Raw genomic sequence first — 25,373 nt, forward strand, 5'->3', positions numbered from 1 at the left:
CTGAATGCAATGGGAAAACAGTGCTGGAATAGTAAAGCCTTTATTATTGGAATTGTGACAATGTGCAATTTCTTTCTCTCACACCATCAGCAGAAACTGCAGCTGACATGGCTCTGTCTGGGTCGGTGCCGTTTTCTAGCTCTGATCTAAGCAAATGCTACCATGCAAAGTGGTCATGGGTTTGAAGGTTTTTCTTGTCTGGGCGTCGAGACTGTAACACCACATATGCGATACGAGCCAGTCTGGACTTGACCTCCGGGAGAGGGAGAAGGAAGTGCCTGACGGCTCACAGCTGATCTTCACAGAGCCGCTGCCTTCGATGGCTGCCGTCTATTCTGGGACTGGCACGCGGTCTTAGAACAGGTTAGGAAGGCATCTCCATGTGTCAATGAGTGAGGAGAACTCCAAAATAATGACAAAAACAGCAGCAGACTGCACCAGAGGCGGTCGTGCTGCACCGTAGTGTTGTTGTGGCGATGCTAAAAGTAGACTGAAGTCATGTTGGTGTTTTGAAAGACAGAAATTATTGAAATCAATGTCATGCATGTTGCTGCCATTGATGACGAGGGAAGACCAGACAGAATTAGCTTCTCAAAAAGAGAATTGCTTTTAAAAAAATATATAAAAAAATCTATCCAAAAATGAAATCAAACACGTGTGCTTTAAAAACGAGTGCGTGGAATAAATACAATAACAAAAATAAGCACATTGGATGTGTAATCACTGAGTCAGCCTTTTTAGATAATGTGAAAAATGTCATCATACATTTAGTTAAAAGTGATTTTGTTGAGTAAATAATTACTTGTTTTATGTAGTAGTGGTTGGTCAAAGTAGCGTCACACCAAGAAATGTCTAGTTCAAGTCCAGTTGAGGGCCTTTCTATGTGGAGTTTGTATTTCTTTCCTATGCATGTCGGCTCTCGTTTTCTTCCACAGTCAAAAATAAATGAATTTGAGGTTCATTGGGCAAGTTACCTGTAGTTGTGAATATGATGATCGCTCTGTGATGGAACGGTGACCTGTCCAGGTTGTATTCTGTTTTCACTCTTGGTCCCCCGAAATCAGCTCCAGTCAACGCGAATTATATAGGAGGAAGTGATATAATCCCTACAAAACATTCCTTATAACCCTTAACCTCAGTTAAGCATTCCAATACATATTAAACTTGTCAAATTGTATACAAAGTAATTTTGGTGTGAAGTTGGGATCTTCATCAGAGTGATGAGACTTTGCAGTCAGTACAATGCAACCTTTAGTTTTCATAAATTAACTGACTGTAACCCCTGAATGTGATTAAGATAAGTGACAATATCAAATCAGAATCAGGAGGCTGGCTTGTTATCTGTGTTTTCACTAATGGACAAATCGCTCTTCAAAAAGGAAAAGTGTTATCAGCTAAATAACAGTAGTTTTGATATTTCAGACAAAAGAATTCTGTCAAGATAAAATGTTTCAAGTGTCAATGAATGATGCTAATCAGGTTTGGTTTTTTTTAGTTTTAAGGCTCTTGTCTCTGCAAACATTTCAGTAGAACACCTAAACAACATTTGCATGCAAGATCCTTTTAATACTAGGAGAAGAATTTGCATGTTCCTTCCTTTGGTCCATCTATGACATGATGTGGAGGTAAAGTATTTTGAATTATAAAATTCATCCATGACACTTCCAATCTTTAAGGCACATGCATGCAAATGTTGCTCTGGGCTCTCAGGGAGTGTGGAGTCAAGTCTTAATTTTGGGAATCTTTGCTTTTAATCAAATCCTCAATATGTACAAACTAAATAAGCTGGATACTCAACATATGAGCTGTTAACGAGTGTGACTGGACTTCTGTGCGGGTCCATCTTTAACATGTTGTCAATATGAAATCGTCTGCCACTCAGCCGAGAATAGATTCTGCTTTTAGAGACAGCAAACCGTTTTAATGCCTGTTCAAACCATATTAAAACACATCCCAGAGGAGTATAACATAAAGCTTTTTCCATTTATTTACCACACAGCATCAAACATCATTTTCCCCACACACACACTCACAGACACACAAAATGAAAAATGGTTGTACTTATGTTGAAAACTGACTTTAGGTGGCAGGTGCGTTAAAAAGTTCAAGTACGTCGTTGTCAGAATGCATCAGAAAGACTAACTGCTGTTACACTGTAACAAAAAATTTTACGTCTGAAATCGAGTTACAGACCTGAGCTTGTCGACACTGACGATGCATCGTCAAAGATTTTACAGTATTCACATAAAAGTAAGGCAGAGATTTACTGTGAGTGTGTATTTACCTGCATGTTCAGACTCTAATGCATCTGCAACCCTGGAAATAAAGACAAATGGATGGACTCATACTTTCGTCACAGTTTGGGAAAAGCTGACTGTCATGTTGCCACGTAAGAGGAGACGGCATCTCCAGGTGCTGCTACGTCCTCAGAGGGCCCGCGTTATCGATTCCCATGTCTTACATGGAGCTCTGTTTCTGAGAGAGCCCACCTGCTCCCCTGTGATCAGCCCCGACTGCCTCAGACACGCTACTGAAACCTTGATCCCTGTTCAAACAGACAGAGGAGACTATTTGAAATATTTGTGCAGAGAATCAAAGAGGATGAGAGGTGAAGTATCAGGAGAACACAAGTGGAATGTTCTCTCAAGAAAGTCTTGAGAGAACATGCTGTTTCAACTCATTTATATGTAACGCAATTAACCATAGCATTCAGCACCTGCAGCTGGAACTTCATCCCAGCGTCACTGTTCATTGCTGGAACCCGGCGTTTAACTGTGTGGCGTGTTTACCTGCTCCTGAAATGTAACACTTGTCCTCAATTGAATTAAAATTCCCGTGGGCTCACCACCTGCAGGAAGGTTCTTAAATGGTGCATTGTGATCTGGGTGACAGTGCTCAGACTGTCACCCCCGCGACCCGGAAACGGATAAGCGGAAGAAAATGAATGAATGAATGAATGAATGAATTAAAATAAGGATTTTTTGTTTTTTTAACAATCTACCGCATATTTATTCTGCTCAACTGTTTCACTGGTGTCTTGTCTCAATACTTCTAACTTTCTAAAGACAACTGGAAGGTCAGATGGCATTTGTAGCAAAGAATTAGTAATCAAATGTGTAAACTACAGGAAAATACTGACTTTGCCATTTTCCATGTTAATTTCAATGCACTCTTATACTCACTTAAGAAGTTGCTCCAACTCTCGCTTTATTTTGGTGACTATTGGTGGACCCTGGTAGGCGAAAGCCGTGTAGAGTTGAACCAAAGAAGCACCGGCTCGGATCTTATCCATGGCATCCTGTCCATTTGCCACGCCTCCTATTCCAATAATTGGTACTTTACCTACAAAATAATCAAGAAACAACAGATGTATTTTAAAACGGTGTGTATTGAAAGTATAACGAGACATTGGACTTGAATTGTGTACCGTTGGTGAGGTTGTACATTTCCCTGACGGTGCTGGTGGAGAGGTCTTTGAGGGGCTGCCCACTTAATCCACCAACCTCAGAACTATGCGGGTCCTGGAGTGTTTCCGGTCTGGACACGGTGGTGTTTGACACCATTAAGCCGTCCACTCCCAGCTACACACAAGAGAATATACAAAAAGTATTCAGTGGCCTCGAAAAACACACGACTGACATGTGGATGAGTGAACCTGACTTTCATAGAGCTCTAATGTGAGGTGCGCTGTGACAAAGAAAAGGGAGTGCTGCGAGAATATTTGCTTTCTTCCACCTCTTCCATTATGGTGCGTCTCCTCCTCGCCTCAGTGAGCACAGCCACAGCAGTGGTGATAAGATTACCAGAGACGACGATGATCCTCTTTGCTGTGGTTGCGCAGAAGTGTTTTGTGATGCGTCGAGATGATACTTTCAGTTATGAAGTAATTCAATAAAAACAATCAGCTGAGACGGATTCCGCTTAAGCGGTTTATTTACATTATGATTGGAGTGAAATGTTAAAATCAAGCTCATTTTCCTCTAAATGTTCAGAAGTTTTCATGTTAATCCATGTACAAATCTAATTCGCAATGTAAACTAAACGTTTCTATTCTGCACTAATACTCATTCATCACAGATAAAAAACTTTTTAATTAAAATTAAAAAATAAATTCCTAGTATTTTTTTATTCAGTTTTTTGTAAGATAAGATAAGATATCCCTTTATTTATCTCACATGTGGAGAAACTTGCAGTGGTACAACAGGATAGTAAAGAGAAAGAAGCACACATAGCAGGAACTAAAAAAAAGCAGATAAAAATACAATATAATAGAAAAATATGCACACGGTGCCTATAAGTGTGGACATGTACAGAATATGGGGGTGGATGTATTGCACAAAATACTTTTGTAGCTTTAAGCTATTGAACTGTATGAAAGTGCAGTAAAAAAAAAATATTTAAACAAATTTTCACCCAAACACCTTGATGCAGAGTAGACATGTTAGGAGTTCATTTTAGTGGAGCTTCGGTTGTACCGTCACATTCAAGGTTTCAAACTAATGGATGCTGCGCCCTCACAAAGGGTGTTTACTTTGCATGAAGACATGTGACACAGCAGTCTCATGTTATTTGCACTTCAGGTCTGAAAAAGACAACAACTTCAATTCTGCTTTTAAGAGTGAAAAATAAAAACGTTAATCATTACACATTCCATTCTTTACAAACCATTAAATAGACCTGAAATGTGATAACTAGATGACATTATAGAGACATTTGAAACTGAAATACATTGGACTTTTTGTTCCAAAACTGAAGCATGTGAAACAGAAATGAAAAGAAATTAAATATGGACGATTGCAAGAATTGTGACTTTTGGTAGAAATACACACATTTGGTTCAAATGGAAATCACTTCTGACCTCTGTGACGACATCAGCGATGTCCTGTTTGTCCTGGGCAGTGAGATCAGGAGCGATCTTTACGAGGACCGGAGGTTTGCGTTCCTCCTGCAGGGAATCGCGCTCCTTCAGCACCTGATCCGATTGTAGAGATGTGAGCAGAGAGCTTCAACTACAGGAATGATTGACGGCATGATGGTAATGTACTCTGCCTGAGGCTATAAAGTCTTGGAAAAGACAAAAAGAAAAGACCTCTGCCTCAGATTTGATAACTGCTTCCACAGGAAAACAAAAAAAGGACAAGATTAAGAAAATAAAGGGGGGGGGGGGGTTCTCAACCTGGGATAACCCTGTGTGTGTCTATGCTGGATATGTACATGTCAAAAACACAACAACAACACTTCTGTAGAATTTATAACAGACCATCGAAAGTGTTGCACTGGCTTGTCTTCACTGTTATATTTTATAATGTTGTCTTGGGAGTCAAAGGCAGTCATACATTGGGCCTAAATGTTTTTAGTGGCCTTGTTGATGCCTGCTTTTTACTTTCACTAGCATTTTTTAGGATTCTATTTCCTAACCCCCCTCACCTGTCGCACTTTGATGCCTACTTCTATCTGATTTTATTAGTAATGTTTTTATTTCCTTACCCTCACTTGTAGCACTTTGAGATTGTTTCCAAAATGTAAAGTGCTTCACAAATATAGAGTATTATTACTATCATCATTATTATAAGAGGCACTTTGAAGGGGCTCCAGGGCAAAGAAATAAATCCAGCTTTAAATTTGCTCATCCAATCATTTTTAACAAAATCTGATGGGGAACTTGGAGATGTATTCAAAAACACAGATTTTTCACAGCACCATGACCCAGATGTCAAGAGGATGTGCTGTGCTCAAAGGATGTAGTGCTTTTCTCACATATGTTTTCACTGCTCCGTAACATTTATTAACCCCGTCCTTGACTCATATTTCTTTTTGCTGCAAGGGAAAAGAGCATTTGCTCTTCACTGGGGGGCTGTGCTACAGCTGCGGAAGCTAAAGTGAGAACAACATGCATCAAAAAGTATCAAGGCGACGCTGTGACTCGCAGCAAATATCGACTACAGAAACGAAGGGTGAACTATGTGATTAAAGTTTGCAGGTATAGTTTGTATTGATACTGGTCACATATGCTGACAGTCAAAGTAGAAGCTGAACATGTGTTATAATGTTATAATCCATCTTACACACAAAGACAGGCATTTGATCGCTCAGTTGTCACAACTAGTAGTTGTGATCCACATCTTTTAGCTGTGTCACATTTATGCCAGTGTTGGGAAATTCAAATGGGAATAAGACTTTCCTACCGAGTGTAAGAGCTGGCGGAGCTCAGCCTTCCCCTGCAGGTCCCGGAGACCCGGCGTATTGGGACTGCTGACGTTCACCACCAGGTAGTCGGCCAGCGGGCCCAGCACTCTCACCCCTTCCAGGTAATCTGCCCCTGCGTCCCGGGACAGCTTGTTCTTCCCCAGGTTGATGCCCAGGGGAAGGCCAGCTATAAACACACACACATGCACACGGGAAGCTTCAGACAAACATAAACACAGACTACGTCATCAGACACATGACTCAACTGGGGAAGAGGAAGCTGATGTGCCAAATGAGCATGGACACAAAAATACTTGAGGCAAGGGCAAGTCAAGGTCATTAAAATGGAATAATGTAGAGCAATAATTAAGAGTATTTAACCTCATACACTGTGAGGTTTCCCCATCACAAACAGACTGTTAGACGACCGTCAATGTAACAAAGGCAAAAACAAACTCAGTGTATTCAGCTTTTGTCCAGTTGAATCAGTATAACAACAGATTTCCTGCAGAGGACTTTAATACAACAGAATAATGCGAAAGATTTTCTAACCTTTAGTTTTCTCCTGCTGCATTTCTTCCCTTGCTTTCAGTCTCATCTGTGCTTCTGCCAAACCACAGCTGTTGAATCCATACCTACACAAAGACAAATATCCAGCATGAACAATTGATCTTATGTGCTTTTAGAGTACAGTACCGGACAAGAGGTGTAAGAACACAACCTGACACTTTGGGACATTTGTATGGTGTCAATTCAGTCCAAAAATCACAAGCACATAAAAACTGTAATCGCACAGTTTGACCACTCAGCTGACGTGCGGTGCCTTTCTGCACGCTCGCTGTCTCGTTCTGTACTCTCGCAGTGACTTCTGTGATCTCTCCCCGTGCGGTGATGTTGAGTTTTTGCACTTTGGAGGTGGGCATTACATAGACGGCCTTGTAATCCCCCCTCCTTTCTGATTGGTCACTTTAAACTATATATATATCGTCACCGTTTCTTGGTCATATATATATATATATATATATATAAAAAGATTTAGGTTTCTTTGAACAACCCAGATTAAGGAAAATTAGGCGTTGACCAGACGTTAGTTTCGCTGGCACAGTGTTAAAAAAACAAACCCTAGCTCCATACTTTGGTCCCTATGTGAAATCAAATGAAATCTGAGCGATAACTATGTAAGACTAAAGGCCGATTCATACTCCATCAGAACAAGAAGAAAGGTCAGAACTCCGGGCTCTTGCATCTTGCAAAATTTACATAATTTTCTTCGGCCAGCTCCTTTTGGCTGTGCCAACCGGCCTTGCAATGGACCTTAAACACTACATTTACAAAGTCAGTTCTTTGTCAGTCTGACAATAATCTTTCCAATTGATAGATCACATTGTGTTGTTGACATGAGCACCATATAAAATGATAACATTAAACCCACATCCAGCTGTGCCAAAGAGCCCCCCCCAGTTTCAAAGACAGATTTGTTGTCTCAACTAACCAAGCTTGTTGAATTGCCTCACTTCTGAAACTGCAACACCAAAGAAACATTCTTCATATTGAGTTTGATGGGAGAAAAAAATGCTTCGGGACAGCACTGTCTCCTGCACTGACCAATTGTGCTTTGCCAACATTATTTTTCTCAAACCATTATAAGTGAAGAGTCGTGTGGTTGATGTTACTTATCAGAGAGGCACACAAAGCTCAACAGCATGAAGCAACTCCTTGTGCCATTTACATGGACTCTGATGGAATAATGAACAGCACCTCCTCCAATCTGATTATTTCAACTGGATAAGGATCTAATCAGTTAAGTGTTTATGACATTAAGGGACAGAAACCAGCCAACAAGCCAATAACTTTGTGTATTTGTTTCAGCTTGAGCATTGACAAAAATCCACCCATTCCAAACTTACCTGTTGATTATTGCATGATCAGCTGTGAGCCGAAACACTCGTGGTTTGGGGTTCCCCTCCTGAGGTTTGGGCGTGATTGTCCCCACCTCAACAAAGCCAAAGCCCAGCTTGTACAAGCCGTCAACAGCTTCCCCATGTTTGTCGAAGCCTGCTGCTATACCGACAGGGTTTTTGAACTTTAGTCCAAGGACTTTTACTTCCTGTAGAAACAAAACAAAGAAAATGGCCACCGTATTTGGTCATTCAGATGTTTATACATATCAACCAGTTCAATGGGCAAAAAATATACAATTGGCACATTTACCAGTTGAGCAGGGTCCTGGTAGCGGTTCAGAGGAACCAGACCCAGACCGATCATCTTCACTGCTAACACATGTGCCGTCTCAGCACCCACAATCCTCTGCAGCAGGGGCATCAGCTGGTTAGCATAGAAACGCTCATCTCCAACCACCGTGAGGTAGGAAGCAAACAGAAGGCTTCCCGAGCTGATGATCTTCACAGCTTCTTTTAATTGTTTCTGTAACAGGAGCATGAAAAAGGTCACAACAGGCATACTCCTGTGTGATTAAACTGCAAATGGTTCAATCAAAGTATTTAGAATATCAAAATTGACCCAATTCCCTCAATAACTGGAATCCGCCCACAGCTGCTTGTTGAATTAATTTGTTAATAACTACAAATAATGCATGTAAGGGTCCGGATAAATCACACATGAAGTGACCCCAATTACCCTTGAAGAAAAGTAATTAATAATAATACAATGAACAACTGATATCCTTTGTGCTTGTCTGGCGTCAGAATATCAGCTCATTAAGTCTTTGGAAGACTAAATGGAATCTGTTGTACCTCGAAGACATTAGTTCAAATATACATGTATTTGGATTGTGGGAGGAAATTGGGAGTACGCACAGCCAAACAAAAACAGTTACTGCAGCTATGATTACTTTAATCTTCAAAAGTGTGTGTAGGTGAGGCCTCTTTTTCATTCCTGTTTTCCAATATCAAGTGATCAACTTCAGAAACCTGCAACCCTCATTGAGATGAAGCTGGAAGATTTTCAAATATTATTGTCACATCGAAATAGTTGATTCTGCTACGTAAAATGGCAGGATGCATTTTAGTGAGTCCTTTATGAGATTGTATGTTTGACTTTTGATTAGTGGTGATTTTAAAGATCATTAATGAGATCAAAAAAGAGTTGATCGATTTCAGATTAAATGACTAACACTGCTTTAACAAGGTGAAAGGACAGTTCAGTGAGTTCTACAACTACTTGTTGGAAGGGGCATAAATGTCCACTATTACCATCGATGTAGCAACTTGCTCAGGAAAAATTAGTTTTTAGACTAAATAGTAAATTATATAATTTCTGAATGCTTGAACGTAAAGGCTACTGGTCTTAAATTGCCACTTCTTACTGGTCATATGAATAGCAGTTCTATTAATCAACATGAATAAATCGTTGAAAACAAAGACCACTTTAGATGAGGATGTTTATAACAAACAAACCCGTACAGATTTTGTGGTATGACCTACTATTAGATAAAAATCATATTTTGCTTCTGAGAGTTACATCGCCATCAGAAACAACTGAAAATGCCATATATTTCTAAAAGCATGAACGTAAGCATTTGCTTCAGGGTTTAATCTAACAATTAGAAAAACAAACTAAAGTGAGGAAGACTTGAGGTGAAGACGAGACACAGAGAAGCAGCAGTGTCGTTGGATTAACATCATTTACAAACAGAAACAAAGGAGAAACAATGTCGTGGCGACGCTTCATAAAACAGTTAAACGCCGTGAAACAAAACGTGTGACACTGTTCCTGTTATTACCTTCAATCGTCCCGCCATGGAGGCAGTTTTGTCATTGCATTAAAGGACGTTCAAAGCGTTTCTTCACATGTTACACAAACACGCGTGTTCCCGGCTTCCTCCGTATCTTCTCGCGATACTTCAGTGGCAGCGCTAAACAGTGACGTCCTGATGACGTTTGTCGAATAGGAAGCGCACAAAAAAAAAAAAAAAGCGCAATAAAATCTAAAATATCACAGCAAAAAATTATTTTTCTTTTTAAAGGAATTGACGCAAAAGAGCATAAAAGTACAACAGTTACAGTACAACATGAAATAAAGTCTGTTTTTTTAAACCTTTAGAATCAACTCAGAGTTGGAGTCATCCTGCAGTTTTCAGGTAATTTGTTCCAAATATTTGCTGCATAAACTTTAGAAGCAGCTTCTTCATGTTTGGTTTCGACTCTGGGAACTTAAAGAAGGTCTTGATCCAGATGGTCTAAGAGGTTCATAACATAACACAAGATCTGAGATTTATTTAGGACCTAAACCATTCAGAAATTTGTAGACTAGTAGAAAGATTTTGAAATCTATTCTGTGTATGACAGAGACTAACCACTACAACCTGCACATTCACATGTTTACAGTACTGCTGTATGTATCATAACCATGGTGTAATTTGCATCATTTGGCAGGATGTACCTCACCCACTGATCTACACATCCCCTGTGACGCTGAATAAAATTCATGCCAAGAATGTTAAATCTAGGATTAGGGTTAATAATAGCAGATTTTGGTTGATGTCAGGTGGCACAGTGGTTACCACTCTAACCTCAAAGGGAGATCCCTGGCTTCAGTCCAGATTGGGCTTGGGTTGTTCTCCCTTAAGTTTCTTCACAAATCCCACCCTGTTGACGACAAATGTTTATTTATTTAAATGGTTAATGGTTGTTTTTGTGAATTATATGTTTCTTAATTGGTCTGTGTATTTTAGATAACATTAATGTAATATGTTTCTCAGTTCCTTTCCAAAAAAATACAACCCTTAATCATCACAGCAGGGTGCCCAACCCTGTCCCAAGTCATACATTTCACAATATCTTAAGCTTATCCATATGACATCATTTCAACTCTTAGGAATATGGAAAACAATTAGCATTGTAGCCTTTTGTTTAGGGATGTCAAGTTAAATATCCAGTACACAAAAGCCACACATAAACAATTACACATACATAATGGGTTTCTTTCCTCTCTTTCTTTTTTATGTTCAATGCGAGTAAAGAGATTAAAATTGTCCTTGGCTAGAAGGTCACCTTGGTGACGCCAAGTGATTCCTTCACTTTGCATCTTGTTTGAGTGTCTCCAAGGATTTCCCTAATGTATTGGGAAGATATGCAGAGTTTTTCTGGGGAGAGCTCTCTCATTTCCCTGTGAAAGATCCAAATAACTTTGCTCAGTAGCTGCTCCAGCCCCAGTCCAGGAAGAACTGGGTGCTTCTTGGCTCTCCGAAAAACAATTAAAATGGGTCCATCATTTCAAACATCTGTCTTTTTGTGGATTTCAGCTGGACTTTTATTCGTATCTGATAAGACAGAGGGTCATCCTGACTTTTCTACTGGGTGTGAATTCAAATTTGAAGATGTCTGTTTTGAGTTTGTTGTGGATTTGAAAACATGGTCCCAAGCGGAAAGCAGCTGTGAAATGCAAGGAGGGGAGCTCCTGAATGTGATAAATGAACCCATCCAAGTTTTCCTGAACAACATCTGCAGCAAGAAAAACACCAGCAACGTCAGCTGGTGGCTGGGAGAGGATATCCAAGGAGGGGAAACGGAATCTACAGCAGGTCTGTAAAGTATGACATTTATTGTGTCTGTCTTAATTGTCAGTTGGTATCAAGTTTGCTTCATGACTATTCACAAGCAAAAGACTCATGGAAAAGAAAAAGAGGCAAAAGAAAAAGAGGTTTGTTTAAAAAATAAATCAGTTCGAAGAAAGATCCTCACGTGAACAATGAAATGTTTATTAAGAACGTCTCACTTTCTTGTGCACCAAACGAGGCTGAGTTTGTGTTGATTTTTGTTTATCAAGCTACCAGCACAGTCTGAATTTAAATAGGTTTGAATACTTGCTCCAAGGAAGGCGTGCATGTCTCCTGAGCATATTTCCATACAACAAAAATAAGACAAACATAGCAATGTCAATACCTAATAGTAACCAGGATGAGAATACCAAACATGTTGAAAAATCCAGTCTCACCTTCAAAGTACTCAACAATAGTCGCATCTGCTTGTCAAAACATAGATGATTGATTACACAGGACAAAACAGGCAAAAGTACATATATTTTTTTCACTAATATACTTAAATGTAATATTGTCTTGTTTAACTCTTTCGCCAGGTTTTAATCATTTTTTGTCATATTATTGTTTGTACTTCATTAACCCTCTATGTGACACTCCTTAGATTACATTCAAATTAGATGTGTTCACAACTCTGTGTTGTTAAAGGCAACTTCAAGACTTTGTTTTACTTTTGTAGCATTTTGAAGTCAGTCAGTACAAATAACCGCGAATGTAATCATGTAAAACTAAAGAAATTAAAAAACTGTGATATGACATAGCATTTCACAATAAAAAAAATGTGTCCTTTAAATTTTTATTTGTTTTAACATAATATCTTAACAAACATTTTCACATGCCACAGATGTAGTATAAGCAGATTATTAGCCAAACAGATATCATATGAAGAAAAAAATGATGTAATATAACATACATTTCACATGCTGTCTTGTGCTGTGTGTGTGTGTGTGTGTGTGTGTGTGTGTGTGTGTGTGTGTGTGTGTGTGTGTGTGTGTGTGTGTGCGTGCGTGCGTGCGTTCGTGTGTGTGTGTGTGTTTATAATATCTTCTTTCTGTAACAGAGACTGATGAATTTCCAGAGGAACTCTGCCCCTTGATGAAGCTGAATCCTCTTCAGGTCACAAAGTCAGACTGCAACCAGAGACGAGGCTTCCTCTGCACACACAGTATGTGTCACTTCCTTGTCACTGCATTAAAAACCTTCACTACACAGAGTTTATTACTCCTTTAGATTTCTGTTTGTCTATTCTGTCCGTTAAAATTGTTTGGTTTTTTGTGTTTGTTTTTAAGTTGTGCAGACTCCATCAAGGACACATGTGAGTGAAACGTTTTAAATGAAAATTAAAAAAATCACAAACCTCTCAATTTAATTGTCATGGTTTTATTTATTTATTTATTTATTTATTTATTTATTTATTTATTTATTTATTTATTTATTTATTTATTTATTTATTTATTTATTTATTTATTTATTTATTTATTTACAGAATACAGTGGCCTTCTGTAACAAAACCAGTTCTCGTGAGTTGCATTGAAACATTTTCTTATTCACCTGTCAGCAGCCAATGAGTGTATCTGTGTGTGCCTCTCAAACAAGCGCATACACTTTGATTTCAGGACGCAGGAGGGATGTTTCTGCCATGGCTTCCAATGTTGGCGACATTGACGAACTTCTCATGGTGAGGGAAACCTCATTTGTTTTTCAGACAGGCTGTTCAAATCAAATGAGGACGAGCTATAAAGTACACAGAAAAATGTTTTTGGATTATTCACAAATGTTGTTTTTTTTCTGAAACAGGAAGCAGACAAAGAACTACGGAGGATGGAGTTGACTGCAGGTGAACCAACAGATGAGAACAGGGTGGGTACCGTCAATTTGTAAAACATTAGGGAACTTTCACGTTGTTGTATTATTTACATCTAATATTGTTGCTAAAATGAGTGTACTTTCCCCCCTCACAGGACGACTTTATCAATTACATGCTGAAAGGCACTGAAAGCCTGACCTCAAAGACGTTTACTGACCGTTACAAAGACACCATCAACCACATCATAAGCTGCAGCACTGGTATCTTGCTTCTCGCTTTGAAAAAATGCGACAAAGACGATAATCCAAATCCAGTTGTGAGTTCTTCTGTCGACACCAACTCTAATATCAAACACATATGTTTGCATCGCTGTTGTGGCTGTGACAGTTGGATAACACGACTATAACTTCTTTCAGCTTTTGTTTGAGAGGGTCTTCAAGATTTTTCTTGAAGTTTCTCGCTGGACAGGTGAAGAAAACTCAGATTTAATTATAAAGCACCCATCAGGCAACATCTATCAGACAAGGTTGGTATTTGTTCTGTTGTTTTGTTTTTTCACAACCTCACATGTCCTGCATGCCTCTATTGTACATTGGAAGGCGCTGTTGAGTCACTTCAGCACTGTCATTCAGGGTTTTGGCTCTTTTGTTTTGGTTGATAATCGTAATGTTCCGTGGGTAAATGGTGTAAAGGCCACTCATCTCATAGACTACACACCAACGTATAGTTGCCTAAATTTACATATATCAATAGTTAAACTCTCCGTGAGATGTTGTTGTGACTGTCTCATTCAACTATCTCATATTTTGCATTTATATTGACTTGCAATAAACTAAGATATTACATATTGTTATGCTATTTTAACTGGATTCCTCAACATGTACTGTAGCCAAGTCTACAGTACATGTTGATATAGCTTGCTGTGGTGACCTCTGTGGAAAAAGGGGGTGCAACCCAACAGTCATTTATCCCATTTAAATTGGATTTGCCTCCTTTAGCCACCCACCCGATGATCTTGGAAACCTGGTGCTAGGTTCAGAGAATGATGGTGAAGTTGTAAAGTTTCCATCATTGTCAGTACTCCAACCACAGCTTCAACACTTATCCAAAGTCACTGCTCAGGTCAGTGTGTGTAACCAGCATGTACAGCTGCATCTTTGTTGTCAGCCACAAACTCTTTGACTCACTTTATCTTGCTCTTTCAGCTTGCCACGTTCAAACACAATCCCCATCCGTCTTCCGAAAACATAACAGGAACTTTGTGCAATGTTATACTCAGCGATGGAAACAAAACCATTTCATTGACGGGTCTGAAAGAGAGGATTGAGGTACAGCTGACATGAGAAGTACAACTGTAATTACTTTGGATGACACATTTTAGACACTACTACAGTAAATATGATCTACACACCAGTTAATGTAACAACGTTCCCCAACCACGGCTGCTTTAAAAGTGATGCGCATGAAATCGGGCCAACTCACAGAAACAATAACAGTGATTGTACAAACTCTAACTTCTGAGGCCTACCGGGGCAAAAACAGCAAATAATAAGACACACCATGTTTGTTAGAACACTTCGTACATGATGTTTGAAGTACTGACGTCTTACCTCATTGAAACTTAGAGGTGGAGCAGCAGTGAAGAAAATAAAACATTAAATCACTGTGATTAAACCATCGTTCAGATTCTACAAACATTTTTCTTTCTCAATTCCATTCAGTTGCTGAACAAACAAATGATTCAGTCCTGTACTTTCAGTCAATGCCATAAAGAAGAATGATAATACATTGTGATTCATGCCGAGAAGCTCAATTTCACACAGTATTGCCATGTTAGTATTACATGGCACACAAAATAGAGTTCTCACAATTCCTTTAGGTAATATTTCACTTTGGATCACTAACTTGCTTTACTAATCAAATCCATGTTTAATGTTGTCCTTTAAGTCGTGACTCTTCACTTTCTGCAGATCTTCTTGCCTCGACCAAATGCTTCAGATTTGGTGGACAACAATACTGTTGTTCTGGAGAAAAACACTAAATCTGTGACGGTGATGAATGTCACAGACGCCAATACAACCATCTTCTTCAGAGTGCAACCCAGCGTCAACGTCTCACTTCATCTCAACCTCAGCTATGGGACACCAGATGCCCCCAAATTTTCTGTAAATTACACGATCCTGGGCTTTGCAGGTAGTTGTTGCCTCCACATTATCGACTCACAGTAGTGTAACTTAAAACCTATTTAATTTGATTAAATCACAGTACAGATACAGAATTTAAAAGTAACAAATCATTGAACGGCTTCAAGAAACAGCAGTTTTGCCATATACTCTACACCTTCTGTGTATTCTCTGTTCATTTCTGTGTTTCTCTGTTCAATGTTTTATTCACTAAGTCGACTTTGGTATTTGCATTTATCCGAAGCTGCTGGTGTATAAATAATCACTATTCAACTGAACCTGCTTCACCACTTTTTAAGGAAGCGCTCTGCATGCGAACGCTATAGTTCTAATCAAATTCTAGATTTTAGTAACTGGCACAACACTGAAAGTATTGAAAATTATATAGAAACTATGAAGTGTTGTGAATCAAATAGAGTTAGAATTAAAAACTGTTGTTGCTGACAAGTATTCTAACAAAAACAAGCTACAAGTTACAGAGAGGCATCTGGCATGACCTGCACCTATAATTTTAATTGTTCTGAATCTGTCCGAGCCAGAGCAAATTAATTATTTCATATCATAGCCTACATATCATAGCATTGTTAGCATTATATTATCATTGTGTATTCAGACTGATACAAAATCATGAAATTCCATCCCAAAGCAACAAAATCTAGGATGTTGGTCGATGAAATGACAAACATAGCAATAGCTGCAGCTCTAGGAAGTTATTAGATGCAAACTGCTCAAACCTCTGAGAGGCAAACTGAGGGTAGACTTCACACTACAGTGACTAAACACCGGCTTCCAAACTGGTTTTATTCCATTTTACATATTGTGTCTTTGATATCTATCAGTTACATGAGTAAAGAATACCGATCATTTGAGTAACTGGTAACACCAAATAGATTTCATCAGCTTGTTCTTTGATTATGAATTCTTATGAGTTCTATTGATGAATGTATTATGTTAATTCTTGCTTCAGAGGGCTACCGCTGGATGATAACTCCAGAGATGTTACGTTACACTCCTGGGATCTGGCATGTCGATACCAAACTCTACGATTCCCAATGGGAACCGGGTTTGACTCTGAATACAACGTCTTTCATGACCAAGTGTCTGTACTGGGACACAGGGAGGGAGGTGTGGAGTGTTGACGGATGCATGGTAGGAATATATTCCACTTCATAAAGTGTAATCTTGCTGCAGCTGTTGTGTCATACGTGCACTCCTGTGACCTTAGGTGGGGGAGAAAAGCACTCCACAGTTAACACAGTGTCTGTGTAACCACCTCACTCTCTTCGGGAGCTCCTTCTTTGTGATGCCAAACTACGTTGACATATCTCAGACAGCCGAGCTGTTTGCAACGGTGAATGAAAACTACGTGGTTGTGGCCTTGCTGTGTGCTTTCTTTGGTCTCTACCTGATCACTCTGATGTGGGCCTGCTTTGCTGACCGCAGGGCACGTCGTAAGGTCAGTGGCCAGTTTCCACAAGGCACAAGTGAGCCTGTTTTATATTTTATTCACATTTAATATGATGTTTATGTTGTCCTGACAGAGGAAGTTGACTCTAGTGGAGGACAATCATCCTGGTGCTCAATACAACTATATGATCAGTGTCCAAACAGGCAATCGAACTAATGCTGGGACTTCTGCCAATGTAAGTCTTCTCTGAAAGTCTGAACTGCCTTCAGACAGGCATCTTGGCAACATGTGACTCTGTGTGGGGGTTTCATCTCAACAGATAAAGCTTGAAGGAGGACAGAAGAAAGATTAATAGAGGAGGAATAGACGAGGCAATGTTGTTATGGCAATGGATGTTAGGTTTGGCTCAATATGCCAGACACTGATGTCGGTTGAACAGAAGCAAATATTTAATTCCAATGATAAAAAAACCCACAAGGTCACAGGAACCCAGAAACACAGACTGAGTCACTGGAATAGTATACACACAGAAACACAGACGAAATGGCAAACAAGACACACAAGAAAAATCCAATACATACCAAAGCCACCAGGTGAGGACAATCTCACACTCAGGCACAGGAGAAAGAACTCTTGGCAGGGAGCAGCAACCAAACACAGGAAGGAGAAGTCAAGGACATTGAAAAAGGAGAGCGAGAGTCAGAATGGACTGGTGAACTTTCCAGGATGGTTTAGTTTGGAAAATTAGTTTGCAATGATGTCAAGATTAGGGGCTCAGTAACAAACACTAAAACCTAGTTTGCTCTGTCAGGATCACTCATGTGAAAATGCAGGATTTATGGACGTGCTCTTCTCATCTTGCAGCTCACGGTGATGTTGATTGGCTCAGAGGGGGAGAGCCGCATATACAACCTCACAGATCCCGACAAACCCTTGTTCGAGAGAGGATCTGTTGATATGTTTGTCCTTTCCTCACCCTTCCCACTGGGCGATATTCAAAGCCTCAGGCTGCAGCATGACAACTCTGGAGGAAACCCATCATGGTGAGAGAAGCTGAGAATCTCTTACAATCCAATACAATCAACCTACTTTTACCTCTCATATAAACACAAACAATTACTTTAAATAGCTGCACGTTGTAAGCCCTTTGAAGAAGGTGTCTTGCCAGTTTAGGCAGTACCATCAAGTTATTCTAATATAGTTCAAAGGGTATTTTTGAATGGATTAATTTAACTTGACTCTGTAGTGTGACTTGTTTCCTTGTACACAGTGACGCTTAAATTCAGGCTTGCCCTATCACTTGAAACAACCTTATTACATCATGTTGTTAGATGTCATGGGGCCACCTTTGTTAATATATTTCAGTGTAGTATAAGCTCACTTGGGTTGGATAACTATGTAGGAGCTTGACAATGATAGAGAACCAGCCATGTTATACCAGGTCCTGCATAACATGTGCAGAGACATGTGAGAAAGAATGCTTTAGGAAACTGTGCTTCCAATGATACTGTAACCCACGGCGCTGGAGTCGATCCCAGCTGACAACAGGTGAGGGCAGGTACACCTCATCTATACATCTGTTGAATTTGTCAATTTAATATTTTTCATGTGTCTCACTCATGAATTGTTAAAGGTATATTAACAAGGTGATCATCCAAGACCTCCAAACACGATGCGTGTGGCACTTCCTCTGTGAATGTTGGCTGAGCGCTGACCGAGGAGACGGCATTACCAAGAAAACCTTCAACGCTGCGAAGAGCAACGAGATCACCAGCTTCAGGTCAGAGTCAAGCTCCTTTGCACTTTCGAAATGAATCATTCAGCTCGTGGGGGAATTTGTGGCAAATGATTAGCAATCTTGTGCATTTCTGTATCTCCCTGTCAGAAACATTTTCCAGAGCAGAACATCAACTGGCTTCAGGGATGAACACATCTGGGTGTCCATAGTGGATCCGCCATCACGTAGTCCATTCACACGCGCCCAGAGGGTTTCATGCTGCATGTCCTTGCTGCTTTGCACCATGGCCATCAACATCGCCTTCTGGAACCGTCCTGTGGACAAGAACTCAGCAGTGATCTTCTCAATGGGTGATTAAACAGAGAGACCGAAAATGTCCAAACAGAAATACAATAAAGAATGTGAATTTATTGAGTTTTAGAAAATGAAGTCTCCATATACATGTTCTATTTACATGCTCATTTCAGCTAAATCTTTGAATTTGGTTTTATTTTCTATTGATGTGAATGATTTCAACAACAACCTGTGAAAGTCAGCCTGGTTTGTTAATTTCCTCTCCTTCTTTTGACAAGAATCTCTTTTCAGGCTCAAAAGGCAAATGTGCGTTTCCACTTCATGCTTGGAAAAGGTTTTTAAGCATACAAAAGTGGAAAACACACCGATCACACCTTCTGCATGGGGTGTCTGAAAGGCAGAACTGACCTCAACAACCAGATGATGTGTTTCAGATGCTACAGTTGAACCTCTTTTCCCTTAAATCTGTCCAGGTTCAATGCAGATCACTTTGCAGGACATGATGGTGGGGGTGCAGAGTGGTCTGCTCATGTTTCCTATCAACATCCTCATCATCACCATCTTCCGAAGCATCCGGCCACGAATGATCTCAAAGCCTAAAAATATAGAAGGAGATTTAGGAAAACCTGCAATTACTGTACCGACTGTCCTGAGGGTGTGTTTTCAGTATCAAATCTCTGTGAGAGAAAGAGTTTGTGTTCAGAGTTTGACTCTGCAGTTTGTCAACAATGACACGTCTGCCTTGTGGTTGTTCTCTTCTAGGAGACAGACGAGTTTATTTCTTTGATGAGCAAAAGTCCGAAGAACAAGGCATTAGAGATGAACAGCCTGGAGTCCACCGCTGATCTTCTCGCTTGCTTGGACAAAGTGAATATATATGTTCAAGCTATGCAGGGTAGGTTTTTGTTTTTTTCTAGAATACTGTGTCTAAACTAATTACTGTATTTTGAAATCAAAGTTTGCTTATGTGGATGTGCGATATCGTATCATTCAAAGTGGTGGACATAATCTTTTGAAAAAAAAAATATATATCTTTTGAGAGCTGAGAAAATCATGATAGAAATATTATTGGGAAGAAAATATACATATGCTCTCTCATAGAATAACCAAAATCTACATACTAACATTTCCAACAATCAGACAGAGATTACCATCCAGACACATTCAAAAACAGTGCATCTAATATGCATGTCAGTGTAAAGAACAAACAAACGCACAAGGAGAACCTGCAAACCCCACACAGAACCCAGTGTCAAACCAGGGATATTCTTACTGTGGGATGAGAGAGCTGACCACTACACAGCCGTGTGTTTTGTTGTTGTTGTCAACAAAATAAGACTAAAATCTGCAAGCTGCAGAAATAAGTTTCTTTCTACTGCACAGAGACACAATTTGTTTCATTCTTACGGTGTTGCAGGAGAAACTGAGAGCAACTCCCACCTGGTGCACAGCTCCAGGTTTCTCTTTGCTGGACTCTGCCACCTCCTCATGTCTTTGGAGAAACTGGACGTCAAACACTTCTCAAGCGAAGAGGAGCATCAGAAGATCTTCAGCCTTGCCAACCTGCTGGTGCGCAAGTCTGAGATGGTCTTCAGCAGCCACTTGAGCACCTGGTCAGTGCTCCAGCTCACACTACAACCCAAAAAAATCAGATCAGAACACGATTGTCTTTCAAACACTGTGTGCTCTCCCTGCTCTTGCTTCAGCCCACCTCCGGTGAAGAGGAAGAAGAGGGCGGCGAGCTGCTGGCTGCCCTGGTGGTGTGTGTTCCTGGGTTGGTTCCTGCTGCTGTCCATCAGTGGAGTGTCGACTTTCATAACTCTGCTGTACGGGTTTCAATATGGCAGAGAGAAATCCATCAAGTGGGTCATGTCTCTGGGCCTCTCGCTCTTTGAGAGCATCTTTATACTGCAACCTCTTAAGGTGGGTCAAGGTGGAACTCATACTTTGATTGGCGCTGCATCATATTAGGCCTTGATCTCCAGGATGGGAAACATATGCTCCTGTGAAAGGGATCAGTCAAATAGACATGTTTTGCATTGTATTAAAAATATTTTTCTAATGTTCTGTTTGGACATCTCTCACTAATTCTCTGTATTCAGTTTTCAGTGATTTACTGTGACTTGTTTTTCCTCACAGGTGATTGGCATTGCAGTGGTTTTTGCTCTGTTGCTGAAACCAGTGGCTGTGGAGGAGACTGAAGAAGCTGAAGAAGTGCTTCGCAGTAAGAAAACATTACAAAGCCCATCAGTGACCATAATACAAGATCTTCAATTTCTACTTTCGACAGTGTCTTGCAATGCACTGTGAAAGCTTTGCACAACCAAAGTGGCACCAAATGATATGCTCACATTTCTCTTTAAAGCCAGATATGTTTCATTCAAAGTATTGATTTTGTGGAAGATTGAGATTTTGCATGAAACCATGTTCATAAAATAGTGATTTCGTTCTTCTTCGTCGAGTCGTGCACTCTTCCTCCTGTGGTGGTGAAGTATTTTGAGGCTGCCATGTTTTCTCCATTCGACAGATCAACAGGAGAAGTGTAACCAGTATGCTGGCTGGAACCTGTGACGACGCGGCGTTCACCAGCATGTCTGGTCTTCTCTGATGGACACAGCTGAAGTTCACGACACCCTCACTCCTCGAACACTCTTTTGAACTCCATGCGGGTTTTAACAGCTAGGGTAGTTTAAATGAGTACAAACTGCTTTGCAACTGAAGTTTTTAAAGAGTAAGAGGAGCCCTCTCACAGAGCGCTTTCCTTCTTCCTCATCATCTTTCTCATTATTTGTTCTTATGACTTAAAGAAAACATATGCTGTGAATGTCATACCCCTGACTCCTAAATTTTTCCTGCTGCTCCCAGTAAAGACTGCCCCCCCTGACCCCACACCCCCCACCCCCCACACACACTGAAAATCACGAGCTTTGAATATAAGAAATATCAGAGTAAACACAATGTTATCAACACCTTTTACCAGAATGATCTAATTATACAATATAAATATACATATAAGAAGTTTCATTCAGTTATGGAGAGATTACTCATTCAATGTAGATGTGTCTATTATGGACTTGATGATTAAGTTCAAGTGAATGTAAGTAGAACCTTCAAATAATTATACTTTGATATTTACTTAACCTGTTAAATACTTTACTTTGTGTTTAAGTTTTATTTTGTGTATGTCATTCCGTCTCATCAAACAAGAAAGCCTGAGTTGTACTTTGTTCTTTATTTTAGCATCAAAACAAGGTGCTCTCCAAACATTTATGTTAACAGACAATAATTTGCACTCATACTTTGGAGATATTGATATGACTATAATTCAAAAGCTGCTAAAAGCCACAGCATGTTGCTGTCAGCACAACTATCCATCACAGCCAGCCATTAATTGTACCCGAACACAGACTTTCCCTTGTAGAGAAAAAAACGAAGAGGCCTTTATGCAATTGCACATACTGGAACTAATGGTTAATTGATCACTTCCATCACTGTAATATGTGCTGAGAGTGCATGTCATGTCTTTTTATCATTCATGTCTGCTTCTATGAGATTTGGTCTCCCCCCCCTGTCTCTGAAAGATTTATGAAACCAAACTGAGTACATTCGATTTGGTGTGTGCGGTTTGCAACTACAAACGGCTTTGTAGATATTTTAATATCGTGTCTTCAGCCATCTGTATGTTTATTTAATCCACAATGGTTCATTTAACAGTGGGTTTTATGTATTTTTGCTGTATGTATGCTATGTGTGAGTTTGAATAAAGCCATCGCTGTTAACAACCTGCAGAACCTTCCTGATAAAACTAATATCAAAAATGCTCAAAGTGCAGGATGCCAAAGTAGGTAAGTAAAAATGCGGAGAGTTTGTAAAACACTGCATTTTACTACAATTAAATTTGGTTGTTTTTTCTATACAGACTGCTCAGTTAACATGTTTTAAATGTTATAATGGAAATATCACTCTCTATCTAGCCACCAGCATTCTAAACCACTCTAATTTGCCAAGGTTCGAGGGCGACTGGAACAGATCCCAGCTCACTGAGGCCAAAGGGAAGGTCAGCGACCCTGGTCAGGTCGCCAGTCCATCACAGGACTAACACAGAGAGACACTCACATGGGTCATAGCTGTCATATAGGGTCAACTATTAACCTCATACGGATGTCTTTGGGGTTTTTAAAATTGCAAATACACTAAACTAAAACAAAGTTTTTTGTGTTATTATGGCTGCTGATCTAACAAGCATTCTACTCCAAATTCCCCATATGTATGATTGTGACCATGGCAAGAAAAATGTATTGATAGAGCACCATTCAAACACAGGACAAAGACATGAAAGAAATACATTAAAGCAAGTAATGAAGAATCTTAATCCTAATCTCCAGCTCTTTAAGTATTTTACTGAGTGTTTCCCCACAACCACTGACCATACCTTTTGGAATCTTGCATATTTGCAATCCCTCACCAGAGACCGGGAAGAAAACTCAACCCTGCTTCAGCAAACAGCTAACCAGTTAGGTCTTTACCATTAGACCTCGAATAACAGAAATAAGTGTTTCTCAGATCTCAGAATTTCTCTTTGAATGTTAATTTCACTTTTGGAATCTTGCAAGTTTGCAATCTCTCAACAGAGACCGGGAACCCTAGAAAGTCACTGTGCACTCGTTCAAAACGTTGACCTGAACGTAACAACAGCCACAGCCTACTTCCTGTATCCAGAACCACCAGCTGTGCAAAGCAGTTTGCAGACAGTGTCTATGTTCTGAATAAACTCTCTCGCTGTCGTCAGTTGTTGTGGTAAGTTCAGGGGATTTAAAAACAGCTTTAAAAGCTCATAAATAAGGTAAGAGCTTTATTAAGATAAATGTAATAAAGTAAATAAAGTTTCTTGTTTATTCAAAAGCCTGTGCAAAGAATGTTTTAAGTCCTGATTTAAAAGAAGTGAGTGTGTCAGCAGTCTTCAGGTGTTCAAGAAGTTTGTTGCACAGGCGAGGAGCGCAGGAACTAAAAGCTGCATCACCTTGTTTGTTTCTGACTCTGGGGACACTGAGAAAACCTCTTCCTGAGGACCTCAGAGGTCTGGATGTTTCATACTCTACAAGTAAACCCGAGACGTATTTAGAGATGATTCAAAGCCTTATAGACCGGAAGTAAGATTTTGAAGTAAATCGTTTGACACACAGGCAGTCAGTCAGTGCAGAGATTGGAGCACAAGTGCAATGTGCTCCACCCTCTTTGTGTTGGTGACCATGTGTGATTGTCTGTTTGCTCTGAGAAGGTCAAGTGACCTCTCCAGGATGTACCATGTCCTCACTCATTGTCTGCAGGGAATGGCTCTAGCACCCTGCGTGTATGAATGAAGCAGCACAGAAGATGGTGTCTCACGTGTACTGACCACACAGCCTCTGGGGTCAGAGGAGACAAAAACTACCTTTAAGCCTTGGTGCAAATAGCAAAAAACGCAAACAAAAGCACTGAGCTAATGAACTACGATTACAGTAAAGCTGTTTAATTGTAATGTTAATTAATTGTAATGTTACAAAGTGACAAACTTTAAAATAATGAACAACACGTGACTGCCGCTGTGGGTTTTCATTGTCGGTCACTTTCAGAAATAAAAACAACCATATTCCCTCCTGGCCTTCCAATGGGGTATTGAACATGAGACCAACTTAAATACAACGATGATTTTCAGTTTTTATTCGTACAAAGGTGAATGCACTTACTGCACACCACTTTTGGCATAAATGGCTAATTTTACACCCCCCCCCCTCCTTTGCTTTGGGAGTTATGCTCAGTCACATAGAAAATGTGCCTTTCAGCAAGCAGCAGACTAAACTACTCCTGCAGACTGTTTAAAATTACATTACTTCTAAAGTTTGACTTTTCAGTTTTTACAATGACTTAAAGCTTTAATGCGGCCGTATCAGACATTTTCCTCCAAGAACCGTGTACAGAAAGACGCAGGGGCAAAACAAATAAACAAAAAACAAATGGGGAATATTCTGCACTCACTTGCTGTCCTGTTACTTTGGTTCTGCTATTTGTTGTCCCAGGTAGCAACACTTTCTTTAATTGGCACTTGTTTTGTTCAGAAAAGCAATATTAAAACCCTGAATTGCAAGTTTCATATGTAGGTCAGATTCCATTATAATGGAAAAAAAAATAAAAAAATGTTGAGAGCCAATTAAAAATGGACC

At 39.8% G+C, this 25,373-nt stretch overlaps 1 protein-coding gene across 3 annotated transcripts; it reads right to left on the minus strand.

The window, feature by feature from the left end:
* Window positions 1-1,904: 1,904 nt before the first annotated feature.
* dhodh (dihydroorotate dehydrogenase) lies at window positions 1,905-10,056 on the minus strand. Of its 3 annotated transcripts, none has more exons than XM_080458467.1 (10): window positions 9,929-10,056; window positions 8,398-8,610; window positions 8,094-8,293; window positions 6,739-6,821; window positions 6,186-6,373; window positions 4,859-4,972; window positions 3,428-3,581; window positions 3,183-3,342; window positions 2,462-2,545; window positions 1,905-2,316 (listed from the first exon to the last, which is right to left on the minus strand). In XM_080458467.1, exons 1-10 carry the CDS (start codon window positions 9,944-9,946, stop codon window positions 2,241-2,243), a joined length of 1,290 nt encoding a protein of 429 aa, XP_080314593.1. In that variant the 5' UTR covers window positions 9,947-10,056; the 3' UTR covers window positions 1,905-2,240. The 3 variants fall into 3 exon arrangements, with proteins under 3 accessions (XP_080314593.1, XP_080314595.1, XP_080314594.1); XM_080458469.1 differs by having other exon boundaries at window positions 1,967-2,316; window positions 2,490-2,545; XM_080458468.1 differs by lacking the exon at window positions 1,905-2,316 and having other exon boundaries at window positions 2,344-2,545.
* Between the last annotated feature and the right edge of the window lie 15,317 nt (window positions 10,057-25,373).

The sequence above is a fragment of the Lipophrys pholis genome (genome assembly GCF_963383615.2).
Source record: "Lipophrys pholis genome assembly, chromosome: 2".
Lineage (NCBI taxonomy): Eukaryota > Metazoa > Chordata > Actinopteri > Blenniiformes > Blenniidae > Lipophrys > Lipophrys pholis.